This window comes from Theropithecus gelada, chromosome 11 (assembly GCF_003255815.1).
Source record: "Theropithecus gelada isolate Dixy chromosome 11, Tgel_1.0, whole genome shotgun sequence".
Classification (NCBI taxonomy): Eukaryota; Metazoa; Chordata; class Mammalia; order Primates; family Cercopithecidae; genus Theropithecus; species Theropithecus gelada.
Genome location: NC_037679.1, coordinates 94,944,677 through 94,966,479, shown reverse-complemented (window position 1 = coordinate 94,966,479; position 21,803 = coordinate 94,944,677). Strand labels below are relative to the sequence as shown.

The 21,803-nt window shown below is 37.0% G+C and overlaps 1 protein-coding gene across 4 annotated transcripts; it reads right to left on the bottom strand.

Moving 5' to 3' along the window:
- Positions 1 to 1,781: 1,781 nt before the first annotated feature.
- On the bottom strand, positions 1,782 to 17,165 carry CD69 (CD69 molecule). 4 transcript variants are annotated; one of them, XR_003121771.1, is made up of 6 exons: positions 17,012 to 17,165; positions 14,132 to 14,254; positions 12,900 to 13,099; positions 12,430 to 12,533; positions 11,228 to 11,412; positions 1,782 to 1,792 (listed from the first exon to the last, which is right to left on the bottom strand). XR_003121771.1 is itself a non-coding variant. In XM_025401839.1 (5 exons), exons 1-5 carry the CDS (start codon positions 17,073 to 17,075, stop codon positions 11,304 to 11,306), a joined length of 600 nt encoding a protein of 199 aa, XP_025257624.1. In that variant the 5' UTR covers positions 17,076 to 17,165; the 3' UTR covers positions 10,307 to 11,303. The 4 variants fall into 4 exon arrangements, 3 of the variants coding, with proteins under 3 accessions (XP_025257624.1, XP_025257623.1, XP_025257625.1); XM_025401839.1 differs by lacking the exon at positions 1,782 to 1,792 and having other exon boundaries at positions 10,307 to 11,412; XM_025401840.1 differs by lacking the exon at positions 1,782 to 1,792 and having other exon boundaries at positions 11,321 to 11,398; positions 12,426 to 12,533; positions 17,012 to 17,158.
- Positions 17,166 to 21,803: the final 4,638 nt, after the last annotated feature.

Sequence of the window (21,803 nt, the reverse complement as noted above, 5' to 3'; positions counted from 1 at the left end):
GTTGTATTGTTCTTATGTACCCGAAGTATAGTTGGACTGAATACAAAAGTTGAGATCTGTTATCAGATTTCCTCTGAATTTTAGTTGCACTTTCTGCCAGATGACATAATTATTAAAAAACACAATACAATTTTGATTTCTGATCCTGTGTCTGAGGCTCAATTTTTCTATCTGGAGACTTTCAGGATCTTGTATTTATTCCTAGAATTCTTAAATTCTGCAGTGAGGTGTCTTTTAAGTCTATTTTTATTCTTTCCATTGGGCATTCAATGTGAAGCTTTAAACAGGAAACTCACACCCTTAGCTTCTGAGACTTCTTTTTTATACTTATTTCCTATTTTTCCTCCTATCTTTATTCTAATGTCTTTTTTCTAGCATTCCTGTTAGTGAAATCCTAGTGCTCTTGGGCTGATATTCTGCTATCATTATACTTTTTCTTTTACCTCTTCCTCTTTAGTGTTTATCATCTAGGAAAGTTCTCAAGTTTTCCCTCCACCCATTTTATAGAATTTGTTTTTTAAATTTATTTTCTTATAATTTTAATTTTCAAGGATTATTTCTTGTTGTCAAATGATCTTTTTTATAGTTTACTTTTTGTTTAAGTGATGTAGTATTTTCTTTCTCCACTCCTGAGATTATGAATTATAAGAATATTTTAAATCTTTCTTTTATTTTTACCATCAATTCTAATTTGAACTTCATCTTATGTGTACTTGTTTTTGTTTTGATCTCTACTTTTTTTTTTTTTTTAGATGGAGTCCTGCTCAGTTGCCCAGGCTGGAGTGCAGTGGCATGATCTCTGCAATCTCCACCTCCCAGGTTCAAGTCAAGTGATTCTCCTGCCTCAGCCTCCCAAGTAGCTGGGATTACAGGCATGTGCCACCACACCCAGCTAATTTCTTTGTATGTTTAGTGGAGACGGAGTTTCACCATGTTGGCCAGGCTGGTCTTGAACTCCTGGCCTCAAGTGATCTGCCTGCCTCAGCCTCCCAAAGTGCTGGGATTCAGGCATGAGCCATCGGGCCCAGCCTGATCTCTACTTTTATTGGAGACTTTTCTAAATATCTAGTAGTCCTCAGGTGTCTAACAGTATGCAAGACTGAGGTATTAAATAAACAAAGGGAATTTCTGTGTCTGGGATCAGTGGACATCACTGGATGTTTAGGCAGAAGTTATTTATTTCTTCTTAATCTCAATGTTTGTAGGTCTTTATTATTAAGCAGGTCAGTTTTTTCAAAGAAAAATTCTCCAATTTTCTTCTTGGGTGCCTTAAGTCTGATTGTCAAGGATATTGAGGTCAATTAGGAGATGGGTCAAAGCATCTCTCTGTCATTCAGAATTTCAATTAATTCCTCTGTCTTTAATAAAGCACTTTCCTCACTTAGCCTTGCCTAGAAACTCCCACCCTGGATTCAGCCTCCTTTTGATTCAGTAATGACAGGCAATACACTTCCAATCTTCAGTAGACATACAGGGTTGCAGTTTGGTTGTTCAAGGTGTTCCTTGTATATATTTTCTACTAATTCTCCAGTTTTTCCCCATATTGAGCCCATACTGTATTAGTTTTCTATTGCTAAATAACAAATTACCTTAAGCTTTGTGGTTTAAAACAATGCACATTTGTTATCTCATAATTTCTGTATGCCAGGAGTCTAGGCATGGTTTGGGTAGGTGCTGTGCTTCCGACACTCACAAGGCTGCAGTGAAGGTGTTGGCTGTGGCTCTCATCTCATCCGAGGCTCGTCTGGGGAAGGATCTGCTTCTAGGTTCACACCGTTGCTGGCAGCATTCCCTTCCTTGTGGGCCATCAACTGAGGGCCTGAGTTTCTTGGTGGCTGCCAGCCAGAGGTAGCCCTCAGTTTCTTGCTGTAAGGACTTTCCCAACATGGCACCTTGCTTTCTCAAAGCCAGCCGTGGAGACAGTCCCCTCTGGCAGACAGTTATTATAATCTTAGGTACATAACATTACATTCATGTAATCATGCATATACCATTACCTTCTGTATTTTATTGCTTAGAGGCAAATTACAAGTCCTATCCACACTCAAGGAGAAGAGATCACACCAGGGCTTGAAGACCAGAACACAGGGATGATGGGAGCCACCACAGAGTCTGTGGTGCACAGGGTCTCTGAAGCTTTAGCATCCAGGGACCTATGCCTAAGTTACTTAACATATTCCAAACCTTGTAGACATTTCTCATCTATGCCTAGTTGCTCCCAATCATTTTTATTCTATTGAATGTTTTTATTAATATCATTTTTACAGAGATCTGAGAGAAAGCAGAAACAAATACATCTGTTGAATATTACCTGAAAGTACCCTATTGAATTTTTAGGTAGACTTTGTAAGTTTGAAAATTAAAACAAAAAACTTCACATCTATGAGAAAAAAAATCAGATATATTACTTTTAACACTTTATTTAATTTTCTTAATGAGCAACCTAATTTAGAATAGTAATCAATTAGTTTTCTTTCCTTTTCTTTTCTTTTTTTTTTTGAGACGGAGTCTCGCTCTGTCGCCCAGGCTGGAGTGCAGTGGCGGGATCTCAGCTCACTGCAAGCTCCGCCTCCCGGGTTCACGCCATTCTCCTGCCTCAGCCTCCAGAGTAGCTGGGACTACAGGCACCCGCCACCACGCCCGGCTAGTTTTTTGTATTTTTTTTAGTAGAGACGGGGTTTCACCTCGTTAGCCAGGATAGTCTCGATCTCCTGACCTTGTGATCCACCCGTCTCGGCCTCCCAAAGTGCTGGGATTACAGGCTTGAGCCACCACTCCTAGCCAATCAATTAGTTTTCAAGCCCACTTCATATATATATATATATATATACACATATATATATATATGCCAAAAAGTTTCCATTCAGAGAAACATTGGGTTGGATTTGTATTATAGATTAATTTTTATGAAATTTCATACAAAATTTATAAGATTTATATTGAATTTGTACTAATTTATGTGAAAATATCCATATGAAAGTAATTCATACTGAACTTATAAATATAGTTTGATGATTTGATTAGCTAAAAGTTAACATTGACTAAGAACATTGTGTGTTTCAGATATCAGTTCATTTAAGTCTTCTGGTATCACAACTGTGGGAGCTAGGTACCTTTATTATCCCTAATCGCTGATGAGGAAAACAAGGTAATTCACTCAAAGTCACACAGAAGGATAGGAGTTGAGCAGAAATTTGAAACCAGATTACTTGACACCAAAGCCTATCAACTCAATAGTTAAACTATATTGCTTTCCCTGGAACTGGAAGTCGAGATTAAAAATTATGTCCTCCCTTCAGGGAGCTGATTTTCTAGTATGTCAATAAGTAAGTAATTTACTGACAATTTATATACAAAACAAAAATGCCCCAACAGAGCACGCATGAGGTTTTACTGCAGCCCACAGGTGCATCAGAGAGGAAGCGCCACTTGAAATAAGATGTTACATTGAAATAAATAAACATTTAGTTTTGCTAAGAAACAGAGATGATGAATCAGTGGTCTAACCACACTGAAATGGGCGGTGAAGAAGCATTTTCAGGTTTTGCAGCAATTTGTGTTAGGCTGGTTTCTCTTCGTCATTCTAGGGTTTAAAAAACTTCATACAAACGGAATCACACAATCTTGTGATCATTTATGTTTGGCTTCTTTGCTTAACAGTAGATTTCTGATATTTGTGTTTTTGCATATATAACGAGTATAGTGCTTCTTGTATGGATGCTGCAACATTTATCTATTTTATAGTTGATGGATATCTGATTCCAATTTAGGATTATTTTGAATAAAACTGCTACGAATATTTATTCCTTTCTTTGGGTGCCCATACATGTTTGTTTCTATTAACGAGTGAGCGGAATTCCTGGTTCACAGAGTATGCTGATGCACAGCTTTAGTAGAGACTACCAAATTAAGATGGTTATCAATTTGAACTTCCGCCAGAAGTTTATGAGCATGTCATTGGTCTAAATTCTCACCAACGTCTGGTATTCTCAGATTTTATTTTTTTAATTTCTTTAAAAATTTTAGAAATTCTAGTTGGTGTGTACTGACTCCTTTAAGTTTACTCATTTCTCTGATGACAAATTTGAGTGTTTCGATAAGGCTTTTTTTGCCATTTTGGTGTCCTTTTTCTGTGAAATTACTTCTGTAGTCTTTTTCTCACTTAAACATTTGTTGTCGCCTGTTTTTTCAAATTGATTCATGGGTTTGAAAACTCTCACTCTCCCAGTCTTTGCCGAGAGACTTTGCGTGCACATAGGAGCACATCCTGGACCCTCAGCAGGCAGGCAGTCCGCTGTGCTGTTCCTTCACTTCCTGCACAGGCTGAGCTTCAAGGTCAGCCAGAGGTGAGAGCTTAGGTTCTTCTCAGGTAACTCCTGAACTCTGTATACAGCCCTGTACATTCACACTGCCCTGTGCTTGTGCACGACCTTCAAGATTCCAATAAATATGTTGGAGATTTTGAAGCCTACTATAGACATCTCATCTCCAGTTTTTTGTTTTTTTTTTTAAGTTTTCATCAGTTCTTTGTCTCAGTTTTTATTATATTGCTGCCTTGGGAAGTTAAACAATTATCCCTGGTGTTTTTGACAAACACCCTCAGAAATTATGGAAAGAGTAGATGAATGTAAATAGTCCGGAGGTGAGTAGGCAAGTTTCAGCAGCAGTGCAAGCTGGAGGAAAAGGAGGTGTTCTGCCAGTAGGGGGCCAGTGTGATTGAAGTTGCCATAAACTTTAACAGAAATGAAACCAGGCATTCAGCTTTAAGTACATATATAATTTGAGACAGAGTCTCTCTCTGTCGCCCAGGCTGGAGTGCAGTGGCAGGATCTTGGCTCACTGCAACCTCCCCCTGCCTGGTTGAAGTGATTCTCTTGCCTCAGCCTCCTGAGCATCTGGGATTACAAGCACCCGCCACCACGCCCGGCTAATTTTTGTATTTTCAGTAGAGAGGAGGTTTCACCATGTTGGCCAGGTTGGTCTCAAATTCCTGATCTCAGGTGATCCACTCGCCTTGGCCTCCCGAAGTGCCGGAATTACAGGCATGAGCCACCGTTCCCGTCCAACGTCCTATATTTTTATGTGTCAAAATATGTCATGTTTTTCCAAACTGCCAGATTGCCTGGGTATGAAGCCTAGATCTGAAATTTAAAGCCTTCCGGTAAAGCAATTATTTGTGACTTGGTTTTGTTACATATTAAATGAGATATTAGATCTAAGTCACAGGGCTGTTTTGGAGATTACATGAATTATATATAAAACATTTAGTGTCTGGCATATAGAAACACTATAGAGATGTTGGTTATAATTATTGTCATATTTTAATCATCCTTATTGTAATTACCACCATCTGGTACACACTTTCATTACTTTTATTATTTTGGTGCTTTGGATAATACAAGGAGCAAGAGTGCTAAAACTTAGCAAAGTAGTGTGGGTTGAAGACCACATCATATAGAACCAGCTATAAACCAACAGGATGTGACCAGTGGAGCAGACCAGAGCAACAGTTAAGAGAGAGGATTAATAAGCAACAAACAAGTTTTTAAGTACTCTCTGAGAATTCTTAGGATTATTCAGAAAAATATATTTTTAAAGGCAGAATGAGACTTCAAGTTATTTTATTTGGCTATTACGAAAAGTATGGATAATCCATTGCTAGGCAATACCAACCCTCTTTCCACTGAGGACAATTTGAAAGGCTGGACAAAATGTTTCAAATTGCTATTTTAATTTAATTTAATTTAATTTAATTTTTTAGACAGCATCTCACTCTGTTACCCAGGCTCAAGTACAGTGGTGCAGTCACAGCTCACTGCAGCCTCAAACTCCTGGGCTTAAGCAATCCTCCCACCTTGGCCTCCCAAAGTGCTGGGATTACAGGCACAAGCCACTGCACTCAGCCTCAAACCATCATAAAGGCATCAATGAAATTATATGCTATTGAAAAATAAAGCAATACAAATCCAAGAGAAAACTGAAACCCAGAAATAAGAGCTGCTTTTCCAACAGAAAATCTTACAGATAGAAAATTTAAAAATTTTAAAAGATACTATTTTTTTATATTGCTGCAGTAACAAATTACCACGAATTTAGCAGCTTAAAACAACACATGATTGTCTTGCAGTTTATATGGCTCAGAAGTCCAGGCACAGTACTACTCAGTTGGTTTTCTGTTTAGGGTCCTATAAGGCCAAATTCAAGGACCTGTTTTTTTTTCCTGGAAGCTCTGGGGGGAAAAATCTGCTTTTAAGCTTGAAATAGTTTGGATGTTTGTCCTCTCCAAATCTCATGTTGAAATGTAATGCCAGTGCTGGAAAGGAGACTGGTGGGATGTCTTTGGGTCATGAGGAAGATCCCTCATGGATGGCATAGTGCTATCCTCTTGGTAATAAATGAGATCTCACTGTGAGTTCAGGCAAGATCTGGTAAGAGCATGTGGCACTTTGCCCCCAGCTCTCTTCACATGGTGGCTCCCCATTACCTTCTGCCATGATTGTAAGGTTCCTGAGGCCTCACCAGGAGCAAATGCTGGAGTCATGATTGTGTGGCCTGCAGAACCATGAGCCAATTAAACCTCTTTCCTTTATGAATTACCCTTCCTCACGTCTTCCTTCCTCCCTTTTCTTCCTTCCTTCCTCCCTTCCTTCCTTCCTTCCTTCCTTTCTTCCTTCCTTCCTTCCTCCCTCCCTCCCTCTTTCCTTCCTTCCTCCCTCCCTCCCTCTTTCCTTCCTTCCTTCCTCTCTTATTTCCTTCCTTCCTTCCTTCCTTCCTCCCTCCCTCCCTCCCTCTTTCCTTCCTTCCTTCTCTTCCTTCTTTTTCTTTCTTTCTTCTTTTTTGACAGCATCCTCAGTCTGTTGCCCTGGCTCTAGTGCAGTGGCAATCCCAGCCCAATGCAGCCTCTACTTCCCAGGCTCAGGTGGTCCTTCCACCTCAAACTCCTAAGTATCTGGGATGATAGGCGCGTGCACCATGCCCAGCTAATTTTTGTATTTTTAGTAGAGACTGGGTTTTATCATGCCGTCCAGCTGGTCTCGAACTCCTGAGCTTAAGGGATCCACCCACCTCGGCCTCCCAAAGTCCTAGGATAACAGGCGTGATCCACTGCACCTGGACAGGGAATTCTTTATAACAGTGCAAAAAGAGTGTAATACAAAGGTTATTCAGGTTGTTGGCAAAACCAGTTTATTCGACTATAGTGCTCAAGTTTCCTTTTCTTCTTGGCTGAGGACTGAGAGCCTCCCTTCTTAAGGTCAACAGTCATTGTATTATTGATTTGTTGTCTAGATACATGATAGATAGGTAGGTAGGTAGATAGATAGATAGATAGATGATGGGGGTGGGGAAAGACAGATTCCTTTATCAATTACACGTGTTAGAATGTCTTGCACTCTGTGACGACTTGTCCTTCTGTCCATGATATCTTTTGAAAACTAGAAGTCCGTAATTTTAAGTTTACAATGTGCACATTTTTGTTTGTTTCAAGTTATTGAAAAGTATATGTAAAATAAGGAGAAAATAAGGTGAGCTTCAGGTCTCAGAACCTAGAAATTTGGAAGTCAGTCAACTTCTGGTAACATAGCTCTTTAGCATATACGAAGCACTTTTACATGCATTATTTTAATTACATTTTACGCTTGGCAATAAAAATATTGAGAAATATGGATGGGGTGCAGTATTATCAAGGGTTAGGTTTCACTTTTCTAGATTAAGTTATTTCCTTTATAACTAGAAAAAATATAAAAAGTAGTGTTGAGAGAGTGGTGACTACCGTATCTTTCCACTACAGAAATCAAGAATCATCATCCACACACACACAAGCCACTTGAGTGTAAAAATTTTGAAAAATTTTATTGTTAATTGACAAATTATAATTGTATATATTTGTGGGGTATAATGTAATGTTATTTGTACACAGTGTGGAATGATTAAATCAAGCTAATTACCATATCCCTATAATTATGTGAAACGTGCAGCTGACGTATTCCCCTTTCCAAAGGAAGAAATTGAAATTATGTTGAAAAAGCAACGCAAAACGCGGATAACTGATGGTTTTATTTTACATATATTTATGTAACTATTCAACATGAATGTAGCCTACAGAGCCTACAGAGTTAAAATTTTGATGATTAGCTAAAGGTTTGAATACGGGAGTATATCTTTAATATGCTTCCATCGCACCCTACATTTTTCCTATTATAACCTTCATCACACCGTATTAATTCATCTTCTTGCTTGTTTTCCAAACAGACCGTGAATTCCACAAAGTCAGTTGCCATGCGGAATTTGCTCAGTATTTTAACTCTGGTATCCATCATAGCAGCAGGTGCTTGCCAAATGAAATTTTAAAAAGGTTTTCCGAAAACAAACACAAATAAGATATATTACGTAGAAATAGACATGTCTTGTAGAAACGTTGCTTTATGCCAATACTGGAAATGTGAAGACATTGTGTTTCTAGTTATAATAATCATCATGAGTGTTTAATACATGCCTACGGTGTACTAGGGAGCCAGATAATGTTTTAAGTTTGTTTTCATGTACTAACTAATTTAATATCTAGCTAATTTTAGCTGAATTTTGAACGAGTTCTGATAAAATAGCTAGTCAGTCCGCGCGTGGCAGAGATGAAACTAGGGTGGTCTGGCCCCCAGTGCCTTGGCTCTGAACAGCGCCATGCGCTACATATTTTGTTCTATACTTAAAACAGAAGTGCAGTAATCTCCTACAACCACTAGATGGCACTGCAACTTTTGTAACGGGGACAGAGCCTGGGGCAAGAGGGGTTCTTGAGACAAACTCAGTTTTTATATTTGTAATTGCTCACTAGCAAGCAGAGTCATACTTTAAATAATAAAATTATTCCCTTTAAGAATTCTATTTTTTTTTTATCTATTTAAAGAAAGCAGTGGTCCTTAAAAATAAAATGACTTCAAATTATGTGTAAAAAAAAATAACTCTCAGTTATCCGTGTTTTACCCATTGCTTTTTCAACATAATTTCAACTTCTTCCTCTGGAAAGGGAAGCACGTCAGCTGGTCATTTCACATAATTCTAGGGATTCAATAAAATTATTTTTAAAAATGATAAAATTCATTGAATTTTTAGGTGATACAGTCAGTATTCAATGAGTTAAAAACTGTATCATACTAATATAGAAATAATATTTTTAAGCTTGCTCAGTTTTCATAATTTGATTCGATTTTATGCACATAAAAATATGTTATAACTGAAATGTTAATCACAAGACATTGTTTTCTAAGATGACTCGGGAGTAGATTGTTCTTAACGATAGACTATTAGAGCTAGGAGCTGCTTCTTTCATTTTTTCCCCACAGCTGTGGGAAGTCGGGAGCGCAGAGGTCGTTATTTTTCACTAAGCAGTGTCTGAAATCCACATTTCCGTTTGCCATCTGTCAATAGTTTAGAGATACCATACACATCACACATTTCCAACAGGCAGAGAAGAATATTGCAAATTACATTTATAAAACAATTTTGAAGGTAATCGAATGTATTAGGCTACTCTTGCATTGCTATGAAAATATCTGAGACAAGGTAATTTATAAAGAAAAAAGGCTTAATTGGCTTACGGTTCTGTAGTTTTTACAAGCATAACACTGACACTGCTCAGCTTCTGTGGAAGCTTAGGGGAGCTCTTATGGTAGAAGGTGAAGTGGAGTGGGAGCAGGCATGTCACATGGAGAAAGCAGGAAAGAGAGGGAGAGAAAGAGAGAGAGAGAGTGCTGCACACTTTTAAAAGACCAGATCTCCTGAGAACTCACTCACTGTTGCAAGGAGACCACCAAGAGGATGATGCTAAACCATTCATGAGAAATTCGCTCTCATGATGTCATCGCCTCCCACCAGGCCCCACCTCCAACAAAGGGGATTACCATACAACATGAGATTTGGGCAGGGACACACATCCAAGCTACATCATCAAGTTTTTTGCTGATTGAAATATCCCATGAAGATTATGCCTCATTTCTATGTATTGAAGTATTTTACGTAAATAACTAAAGTGTATATAGCACTTCAGAATTGAACAGGATACTTTCAGAGCATTGACTATGAGGAGTAATTATTACTGAGCATCTTCTATACGCAGAAAAATGAATATGCATACATACACCCTTTCGCATATAAGTATATGAAAACAATTTGATATGTATAAGCTGTTGTAAAACTAAGGGTTTTACCCTAGATGGGATTTTTTTCTAAGTTATAGTACTCTGTTTTCTTCTTTCTCATACACTATATACTTTTAAATGTATTTTGAAGGAATGAACTTTCTTGGAAACCATTGTGTTTATTCTACTTTTATTTCACATACATGAAAACAGCTTATAATTGTACTGAACACAAAATACAAACAAATACATTTTATTGCACATAAAAATATTTTAAAAGAAGTATTGAAGTATTGCACATAATAGAATTGATTAGGAAAGTCACAAACCTATTATAAGACTAGTATTATTCTAGGTTTGAACATTACAGAATATTTCCTGATAGAGATTTGCCACATCACATATTGCACATTTTCCAACACTTTTCTAGGTTTTAGAAATATTCCTCATACTCTTTGCTTATGTCTTTTCTCTGTAAAACAATGTATAAAAGATTATAAAGGTAAAGAAATATGTACCATCGAAAAGGACCAGTCTATGGCTGAGGAAGTAAAAAAATAAATACATGATCATCCCATTCTTTTTGGGGAAAAATAACAAAGTAAATTGGCAAATTTCTCTAAAAAGAGAGAAATATTACAAATCTTAGTTTCATAAGCATTTGTCCATTTATAAATGCTCCCTGAGTTTAAGGGATTCAATGACTAAATACCTATGTTACCAGCCACAATTCCTTTGTTTACATTCAGTATCTAGTACCAACATCTAACTCCTTCCAATAGTGCAAAGGCATGAAGCGCTCTCACTGTTGGTAGTCATTCAGCAATAAATAGTAAGTCCATGCCTAGTTATTTCATTATTTCTGGATTCAAAATAATATAAAGTGCATCCAAAGGTTTCATATTCATTCTTCTCATTCTTGGGCATGGTTATCAGTCAACCTGTTATGCTTCCAGCTCATGGCAACGAGAGCCCACAATGAAGATTTTTCCTGGAATTTCTTCCTTTTTTCCATAGTTCTGTTTGGAAGAAAATTCCCAAGATACTACAAAATTTTTTTTTTTTCCACAAAGTCTGCATGGAAAACTTCAGACCACAGAGCAGCATCCGTTGACACAGATTTCCTTGAGTTCCATTCTACAATAGTCAATAAGTGAATATGTTTCCTTATTATTTGTAAGGTTTGTTACATATCCAGTATAAGTTCTTCTCACATTCCATGCTGCTGACTTCCATGTTTTTCAGAAAAGCGCACTTCTCAGACCCTGTAAAGTTGAACCTGTCAAACAATAAAGAAACTTACAATTATTTTCAGCTCATTGTTTTCATTCAGTTACATGAGAATGAACTCAAGATGGTGACCTCTGCTTCTTTTAAATTCTCAGCAGGATACATAAGTCAAATAATCATAGACTAATTTGTAGAAACAATGGACAAGAATTGAAAAAAAAGTATGTGGAAAAAAAATATGGAGGTAAGAGGAAAGCACGCCATTCATTTGGCTGGCATGGCACCAGAGAAGTGATTCTTGGTCATTTTTGAGTTCATAGATTTTTCAATAAATAATTTCACAAAATTATATGCATCCAACAGCCATGCATACTAGTGCATACAGCTTTAGGGGGTTTACGGTTCCTGAAACCCATCTGTGGATATGGAACCATAGGACAAATATTAGGAATTCCTTTTCTAGAGACCTGAATTTTATTCTCGATACTTTACCAGTATTATGATCAACAACAAACTTATAAAATGATCTTCAAACATTAAATGTATTTTAACTAAAAGTAATGAAAATAGAGTATCTAATTCTGGGGCAAATTTTCTTTCAGGTCTATAGAAATTCATAATTAGGCATTGAAACTATTCTTTATTCTGTGGAGATGAAAACTGAGAAACAGTAAGAGGGATTTATTTTCCAACAACTATCTTATTAGTAAAGACTAAATGTGACGTTGAAAGTGGGGTTTTGTTGCATCATCATAATTATCATTAGAATATTTCCAAATGAACCAGATCTATTCCTCACATTAGAGTTTGCTGAGAAAAATTACTATAAGCATTTATTTTATGTATTATAAGTGTGGATAAAGAAAAAAGAATAATAATAAAGGCTGTCATTAAAGAATTTGAGTATACGCATTCAGAAGAGATTGTTAGAGCTCTTGAAGAGCTCAGCCTTCGTATCTAAAGTGCTTTGAAAGGAGAAAAGATGAGATGCCACCCTGGTGATGAGATGCCACCCTGGTGATGAGATGCCACCCTGGGGAGAGTAAAGAGACTTCTGGAGACTTACCAGTTGTTAAATTCTTTGCCATTTGACCACTTCCATGGGTGACCAGGTTCCTTTTTCAGTCCAACCCAGTGTTCATCTCCACCTGCGTATCGTTTTAGAAAGTTCTTAAAGAAAGCACAAGGGAGTTGTTACATTAAACACCCTTCTGGGGAAGTAGATAGTAAATCCTGTTTCTCAAAAGCTGCAACTTGAGGCATGACAGCTCATCTGACCATTGACTCATTCTATATAGGATCAGCATATTTGGATTTCTGGTCTTTGAAGCTAAGCAATCAAGTCAAATTTAAAAGACTAAAGTGAGTAAATCTCATTTTGACCTCAGGCTGATCATATGGTTCTCTGGGATGATATTTTCCTACATCTGAAATAGGTACAATATTGTTTTTTTCTTCCACTCAGAAACAGAAGGAAACCACTGATTAGCCATATTAATTAAAAGAGTAATATTTTATCATTTTTTTCATTCTTACCATGTCCTTAACAGAATCAATGACAGCGAGAGTAGCACCATGTTCAGAACAAGCATTTTGGGCTGAAGTCCAGCTCCTCTTCACAGTAGAAATAAAGTAGCATTTCCTCTGGTAGCTAACCCAGTCATCAGAGCATGAAGAAGCATGGCTATCTGATGGCATTGAGAATGTGTATTGACCTGGACAATTGTATTGGCCCACTGTGAACAGAAAAATGCTTTGTTTTAGTAACAAAAGAAATGAAATACCCATAGCATGCAAAACTAGCCTTAGGATGCTAAGTAGTGCTAGGTGGTGATAAAGTAAAGGATTAAAGCTAAAAAGGAGAATTCTGAAAAGGGTATGAAGAAAGAAAGTTCTCAGGACCATATCTGATTTTCCATTGAGCCTAATCATCATTGGATGGAGGTATGAGGATGAGGGGATGTACCTTTGGCCATAATGTCAGAAAATGACAGAAATATAGAAAAATTCTGAAAATTTGGACTAGATATTTCTTTGGACTAAAAAGGGTAAAGTACATTATATATTTCAAATAAGGTTTTGAATCTGAATGCAGAGGTGGAAGAATTTGAAGATGCAGTATTTATAACACTAGGTTGGAAAGATGAAGAGAGTAAATTTTAGGGAACCAATTCAAAATACAGAAAGACATATGGCTGAGAATATCTCAAAAAATGGTAAACATTCCCATTTGTAAAAGACACAAATACATCTCGGTATAGCTGGAGGTACTGAATACTGAATCACTACTGACTCTCTGGGAACTTTTAAATATAATCTTAATTATTCAGAACTACCATTCTGTGTCCTTTGAGATAAAACACAAAAGACTGGCCACTTCCTGATTAATCTATGACTTTAGATACGATTTTTTTCCATAATCAATGAATGTGAAGTTCACATTTTTTTTCCAGCTAAATAGCTATTTATTCAGAATTCAAATCAGCTCCCTTCATTCTAGATGTAAACGTCTTTTCAAATGCAATTTTATTCTACAGTAATATATAAATCATAGATACTTTAATACTTATAAAAGTATTACATTATTTATTTGAGGATTGTGGAATTATGTCTAGTATTGATTAGGAAATTGGCCATATATGGTACATGGGATGGTTCTAAATTAGCTACAATTTCTGATTAACTAGACTAAACTAATATTGATTTCAGCTGGGCATGAATGCTTACAGCTGGGAGGCTTTGAAAGAATTGATGAAGAGCAGACCCACCTGATAAGGCAATGAGAGCTATGATTAAAATGGTGATGAAGACCACATTCATTACAGCACACAGGACAGGAACTTGGAAGGATCCTTCACGATGTGTTGAAAAACGGGGGCTGGTGGCGTCATCTGGAAGGGAGAAAGTTGAGGGTGAGTTCAGGCAGACTATAGAAGTACTATAGGAATATGCGATATTCTTTTGAGGCATTTAAATTTAATATTTCCTATCTCCTGACATGAAATTTCTCCATCTCTTTATAGAAATTTTTCAAAAGATGTTAAAATAATAGAGGAAATGTAACAGTATTATATTCAGTGAAAGTTTTTCCATTTACCCTCTGTACAGTGGTGAAACAAAGTAAAAGCCTTTTTTTCCCAACAAGTACTGTTTCAGTGGAAGGATTTAGAATAGGAATATGATGTTAATGATAATTGATAGTTACAAAAAACTCTAGGAGGATATCTGTTCTATAGTCTAAGTAAATAACTGAGGAAAGAGAAAAGAGAATTTTGTGATTTAGATTTTGGATTTTAATTTTGCAGGATGAGCTGTTAAGATTCTTAAAATGTGGCCCCACAAGGAGTATACAGGTCCCTGTCATGTTCTCAAACACTGAAATGTAAAATGGCTGCTTGAGTAACTGACAATGCAAAACAGTTTCAAAATAAAAAACATTCAATTTTTCAATATGGATGATTTTCATAACTTAAAAAAGTTTACATAAGACATATCTTGAAACGCATGTATTTTTATTCTTCAAACATTTATCTAAAGGTAAACTGGACCAAGAGATGTTGCCTTTTTTCATAGCAATTTACTGGGTACTGGTGTCAACATCAACTTTTGCTTTATCTGGAAGTTCTTTTTCCCATCACAGATCTGCACTCAGATTTTGCAAGAGAAGTCTTTACTTCGCTGCCATCTAGCTCGATTTTCTCAGCTTCTCAAAGTAAATTTTCCTTTTATCACCTGTATAGAATCATCATCGGAAGCCGCCTTTGCTACCCAAGGTACCAAGTTCGGAGCTCTGTCTGGTTTCACTTCACGTTATGTGAGTCAGTTGTGCTGCTTGAACTCAGTATTGCAACAGCTCTGTCTCCTCAGTGAGCACTAACACACCCCAATAACCCATGGGCTCCAGGGTCTCACTCAGACCATTGGCTCAACTGGGGAGTAAGCTTTGAGATGACTCTCAGATGATACTTTACTCCCATTAATGAGGGCTATTGTTACCCACAGTTTGACTTATCTCCTAGGTGACAAAACATTTCCCCCAACAGCACACTTTTTCTTTGGTTTCAGGTCCCGCACATTAATGGAGAAGTTGAAAATAAACCCAATTTGCTACTTATTGAATCACCCAAAGATGACCTTCAGTGATTCTTCCTACTAATAAAGCACCTACTAGGGCAGCCTAAATTAGACATTCAAAAGAAAGTTGAAATGGCATCAGGAAAATTTAAGAGTTTCTGCATTAGGTCCTTATTTCAGCTATGCTCTCTATTTATTGAGTAGTAATTATTATTATTATTTCTTTTTGGCAACGCAACTGTGCTGTAAGTAACGGCTCACCTGATTACCTGAAAATTTGCTTGCTTTGCATTTGTTATCCACACTAAATTTCATGTTCTTAAACACAGGATGGATTTATGAGAGGTAACTGATGTTTTTCGGAAGTAAGCTAATATAGTAGATATATGCTTAGAAAATAATCCCTTTCTACAAGATCGTTTTAGTTCTGCTGTCTCTCACATATCCCTTTGTTACTAGATAGCTCTTGCTGACAAGTAAAGACTAATTCCTAAGTGCTAATGCTTTAGGGTACCTCATTAACAAAGGAGAAAGGAATAAATGGAAAAACTCAAATAAATTTTACAGAAATAAGGTATAAAAGATAGGCAAAATCCCAGTAACAGGAAATAAACTAGATAGGTGGATAGAATAGACAAATAGAAGAGAGGAAAATTTCTAGGATGATTATATTTTGATGAGAAACAAAGGAAAGGAAGAAAAAGTCTAAGTTACATAGACTTTGAAGCCAGAGATTGGAAAGGTTAACTAGAAGGATGAAATGGAGGAAAAAAGTCTGATAAAGACTACCAAAGCAGAAGATTGCATTTTCAGGAATTCTTTTGTGACTTTTTTTTTAGTAAATTACACATGGACACTGTAAATTTTCATCTGCTCGTATAGCTATTCTCTCAAAGATGGCAAACTTGCCCGTTTCCAGCAACGACATGATGCTGTCATGAGAACACAGGATAAGGCACGCTGAGAGCAGACAAAGATGCAAAGGAAGGCAAACAATGTAATTGCTTATGTGGAAAATAGAATTTTTCATAAAGGGAGACAGCACTTCCTGGAGAATGTACACAAGGATATGAAAAAAAAAAAATGATGGAGAATAACTGGGCTAGAGCAGAAAGTTTTCTAGTTAAATCTAAACACTGAGATGATATAAACTAAAGCAAAGAGAAAGATCTTTAAAGATCTTCTGAAATTAATTTTTGCAGCTTTCTCTTATCTCAGATATTCTATCTTCTTATAGATAAAGAGGGATTTACCTCTTCCCTGAAGAAGAACCTGTCTTCTCTAAAAGACAAAGCCTCACTTTCTTCCCTAACAACCATTAGATATCACATATATAGAGATTAGCAGTATATTTTCTCTATGATTATATATCATATAGAGAGATTATATATCATATATAGAGATTATATATCGTATGTAGAGATTATATATCATATATAGAGATTATATATCATATGTAGAGATTATATATCATATACATATCATATATAGAGAAGAGTATATCTTCTATAACTACTAATATATGTCATACACAGAGATACTAGACAGTAAATATGCAATCAGATCTGACTTACTTTCTTGTCCACTCTCCGGATGCAAAGAGCTGTTCTCTGTTACGTAACAATGATCAGAGCTCATCTTTATTCTCAAGATTCCCTAGTTAATCTGAGGTCAAGTTGATCTACAGTGAAAGTCTTTCCTGGAGCTCTTGTTCAGTCTCTGAGGCTCGGAGGCATCGGAGGGAGTTTATACTCCCTGATGAAGTCTCCACCCCCTTCCTCTTACCGCCTACTTGCTTGACTACATTGTTTCTCTTTAATTTATGCTCCAGTGGACCAGACAATGTATAATGTGTTGTTGTGGTGAAGTATGGGTTTTCCCTGTTGTCTGAAATGCGCTTTCTCACAACTGTAAGGTGTAGCAGGAGGAAAGTGGGATTTTCCCAGACTCTCAGACATCCTGCCCTGAATTTCTAGAAAACGCAAATAGTTTAGGAGACAGCATAATCTAAGTAAAGAATTAAAAGTTAGAGATTCCTGTCTTTGAGATAAAAATAATTTGGAGAAGGAGAGTGTAGTATTTTCCAGGAATCCCGTTCATCCATTTATTCATACATTTAACTGATATTTACTGAACACCTGCTATGCACCTGACACTGTCTGGGGCCCCAGGATTTATTGTTGAATATGAATGTTAAGATCTCTGTGCTCATGGATCTCTCTCCAGCCTGGAAGAGTTTTATTTAGAAAGCTACGAATTGGTTTTTGGAAGTGTGTCATTCACTTCTTCTCTGGCGACTCGATGTATCATGTAGTAAGAAGTTGTTTTAATGCAGGAAACAGAAAGCTTGTGGTCTGGAACTTCCTTGCTAGGCTCTAAAATTGTTTATCTTAAATTATCTGTTTCATTTATTTCCTGCTAATTTTCTTGTCACATTTTACTGTCATTTAGACTGCTTTCATGTCACCTCAGAAACATCTTCTTCAATTCTCCCCCTGTGCTCTAGGTTAGTCTCTTCAGATACCTCTGAGACTTCAGTCATATGAAGTAGGATTATTATTTAAAACATTGCTGTGGTATCAGTCTCATTCAGAGAAGTAATGACAGTCAACACAAGATGAATGCAGAAAGCTATGTGTGGGGATTTAAGGAGGGAAATCAAAATATCACTCTGATTAACAATCTTGGTGCCCAAAATTTTATTATTAATATCACTGATTTAGAATAAAGACACTCTGCTTTCAGAGTAAAGCCTTGCTGAAATGTTATGTATGGGTGGGTTGGAAGTTATCATCTAGAGAAGTTAGGTGGACCATTAGATACATTTGTCTACCTAAGACACAAAGAGGTACACGTTGACCCTAAAGGCTCCCTTTGCTTCCATTCCATTTTCTAGTCAATTTCTTAGTCCCTTTTCCACATAGCAGCTAGAACCATTGTTTTATAATTAAGTCATATCATTTTGGTGAAGCATTTAACTCCTCCCCCACTGCACTTTGAAAGGCTTCCTATCAAATGTACCGTAAAATCCAAAGACCTAATAGTTGAGAATGCTTTATACATAATATGGCCCCTGGTTACCTCTCCTACCATTTTTCCTGTTATTCAGTATCCTCTCTGACAGAAACCTCCTCCTTAAAAATGCCAAGCATCCTACCACTACAAGGCTTTTACATTTTCTCTGAAAGATTCTTTTTCCATCTCCCTGCATGTCTCACTCTCCCTTTAACCGACTCACTCTTCAGCTGCCACCTGCTCAGAGAAATTGTCAGTTGCTGTTATATGTCAAATAGAACCTCCCACTCTGCCTCTACAGATCGCTGTAAATATCTGATATTATATCATGATTTATTATCTGTTTCCCTTACTAGACTGTAAGCTGCTTGAGGGCAAGGGCTTTGACTTGTCTCCTCTGTGCCTCTAACACCTGCCATAGTAACTGGAATCTAGTATGTATTTCATGCCGTTACTGAATGAGTGAATGAATGAAAAATACGTATAAAACTCTAAAAGTTCTAAAATATGGAGTACTATTTATTTGGGGTTTTTAGGATTGTTTGGTTGAGAAGTGTATGACCTTAGACTGCTACATGCAAAGAACAAGGTAATACATAGGGACAGATGTGAGGTCATTTATATAGGTCGTCAGGCATGGTCTTGTTGAGGAGGTCATAGGTGGAATTAAATAAAAATGAGAGAGAAGATTTAACCATTGAAAATCTGAGAACAGAAAGAACAAGAGCTAGAACACACTCTATAAAACAAAAAGAAGTTTAGCTTCTTTAAGGAAAAGAATGAAGGTCTGTGCAGTAAGCCAGTAGTGCCTCGGGAAATTTACCATACAAGTCCACTGAGTTTTGGCTTTGTTACCTGTAAACTAAAAATATAATATCCAATTTATAAGGTTTCTATGAAGAAAAATTATGAATTCTAAATTTTTTTAACATAGTATTTGGTACACATTATGCATTCAATGATATGTAAGGGAGTGACAGTCTGATACACGTCATGAAAAGAGAAAGTTCCTCATTCGATGTAAGGCATTCAGAGATAATAACTGAGAAGTCACAGCACAATTGCTGATGTAATGTGTCTCTTCTCCGTCTGAGAAAGAGACAGAGGAAATTGCAGTCTCCTACAACCACCTCTAACAGGTTTCATGGTACTAAGACTCATGGGCTCAAGGTTTCTTGCTTCTTCAACCGTAATCAAGTTAATGGATGCGTGTACACACACAAACACACACACATATACACACACACACATATACATGCACACGTTTTTATATATATGTTACATATAATATATATTTTGCATATATGCCCTAAGCCACAGAAAAATGATACCTAGAAATCTTATTTTGAGAAAATATTTTTAAACATTATGACATTGATCAAAATCTATTAACTTTATTTTACAGTCATTTTTCTCTTTTTTTTTTTTTTTTTTGTGATGGAGTTTTACTCTTGTTGCCCAGGCTGGAATGCAGTGGTGTGATCCCTGCTCGCTGCAACCCTGCAACCTCTGCCTCCCGAGTTCAAGCGATTCTCCTGTCTCAATCTCCTGAGGATCTGGGATTACAGGTGTCCACCCCCACACCCGGCTAATTTTTGTATTTTTTTTTTTAGTAGAGACAGGGTTTCACCATGTTGGCCAGGCTGGTCTTGAACTCCTGACCTCAGATGATCCTCTTGCCTCCGCCTCCCAAAATGCTGGTATTACAGGCATGAGCCACCGCTCCTGGCCCTTCTCTGCTTTTTTTTAATGGGGACAGCCCAAGTATTTTGTTGAAATCAGTCCTTGGGTGCGTGGGAGGAGGCAGCCACTGCAAGAAAAAAGTAGCCAATGTACCAAGCATATAGTTGTCAGTGGCCTCCTGGATATCCACTGGGCCCCATGCTGATCAAGGTCTTCTGCAAGAGCCTGAATTTGTTGAAAAATTAACTTTTTCTTCATTTATCTTCCCTCCCTCCCACAATTCTTTCTATTTTTCTTAAGTGTAAGAAATCTCTTTTAATTTGAGAAAGCAATCAATTTAAACTCACAGTGAATAGTGGTTGCTTGGCATTGTCCTAGCTGACACCTGTTGTTAATTTTTAACAACATGTAATTATTAACACCATGCTATTTCAGTAATTATGAAGAGTATGCTATTTCACTTGTGAGAATGTCCTCTTAGGTACAATAAACTATATGCCCATGGTAGTAATCAATACTTGTTAAGCCAAAGGAACGTATCTCTACATGTGAAATTCCAGAGAAAAACAAAGCAAAGTGTAGAGGGTCAAGATGCAGTGTGGGAGAGATTTGGGGGTCAGAGGGGTTCTTCAGTACCCCTTATTTATCAAAACACGGAAGCAAAGTTCTTGTGGTCAGCCCTGATGGGTTTAGTTCTTTAAAAAAAAAGAAAGAAAGAAAGAAAGAAACACATGAAGAAACAAATCTTGTGCAAACAAACCCTTTTCAACCTCTTTATAAAACACAGATGGCAATAATACGTAACTTTCCATTTTTAGGGAGACATTTTATGTGTCGTCTTTCATAAATGATATGTTAAAAAAAGTAGGTGATATTTTTTAGGGCAGAGATTATCATTCACATTTCATAGTGTAGCTGAGAAAACTGAGGCTTAGAGAAATTAGTGTGGGGACAAAGTTGGCAAAAGTCATTCAGAGCACCAGCACCCAATGCAGCTTTCCTTCCGGTGTGACCTTACATGTAGAATCCGGGGTGAGACGTCAGACAGGAAATAAAGATGAGGTAATATGAGCTAGATGCAAAGTGTGCAGAGAAGGTGGGGTACACTGTGCTTATCAGACAGCTGCACCAGCAGGATGCTTTTGGGTACATGTGAAAAGGGACCACAGACTTCCGACCTTAGACAATTTCCGGAGACAACCTGCTCATCTTTTTGTTTTTTTTTTTCTTTCCTTTCAATGGGTGATTTAGGTTTCTGAATGGCTTTAATCTTGTTGTGAATCAAAACTTCAATTTAGAATGCATCATCCTCTTTCAAATTAATACAAATTACTCAAATTGGTAAAACTTATTTTTAACCTGCAGGTGCCTGTGTGTTTTTGAATTGTTTACCGTAAAGGGTCAATGAAGGTAACCATGAGTAAATGGGGGATTTCCAGTTTTAAACACTTTCCAACCTTCTCTCCTCTTCAAGTCTTTGAACTTTCTAATTTTCCTCTTCAATGGAACGTCTGAAATACAAAAAATGACCTTGGAAAGTGTGAGCTGGCATTTTCTTCTTTCTGGCTTGAGATGGTGAAGGTAAAATACAGTGCTTGTGTACACATAAACTTGGACTCTGAAAAATCTGATATATGATATTGTCATACTGGATTGTTTGCCAAATGA

Coding starts and splice junctions, on each gene's coding strand:
- CD69 (XM_025401838.1), bottom strand. CDS start 13,298: ATGATGATTAGGCTCAATGGAAAATCAGATATGGTCCTGAGAACTTTC. Junction 12,534..12,899: donor TTGATTCTGTTAAGGACATG/GTAAGAATGAAA, acceptor GCTTTCTTTAAG/AACTTTCTAAAACGATACGC. Junction 11,413..12,429: donor GGCAAAGAATTTAACAACTG/GTAAGTCTCCAG, acceptor ATTGTTTGACAG/GTTCAACTTTACAGGGTCTG.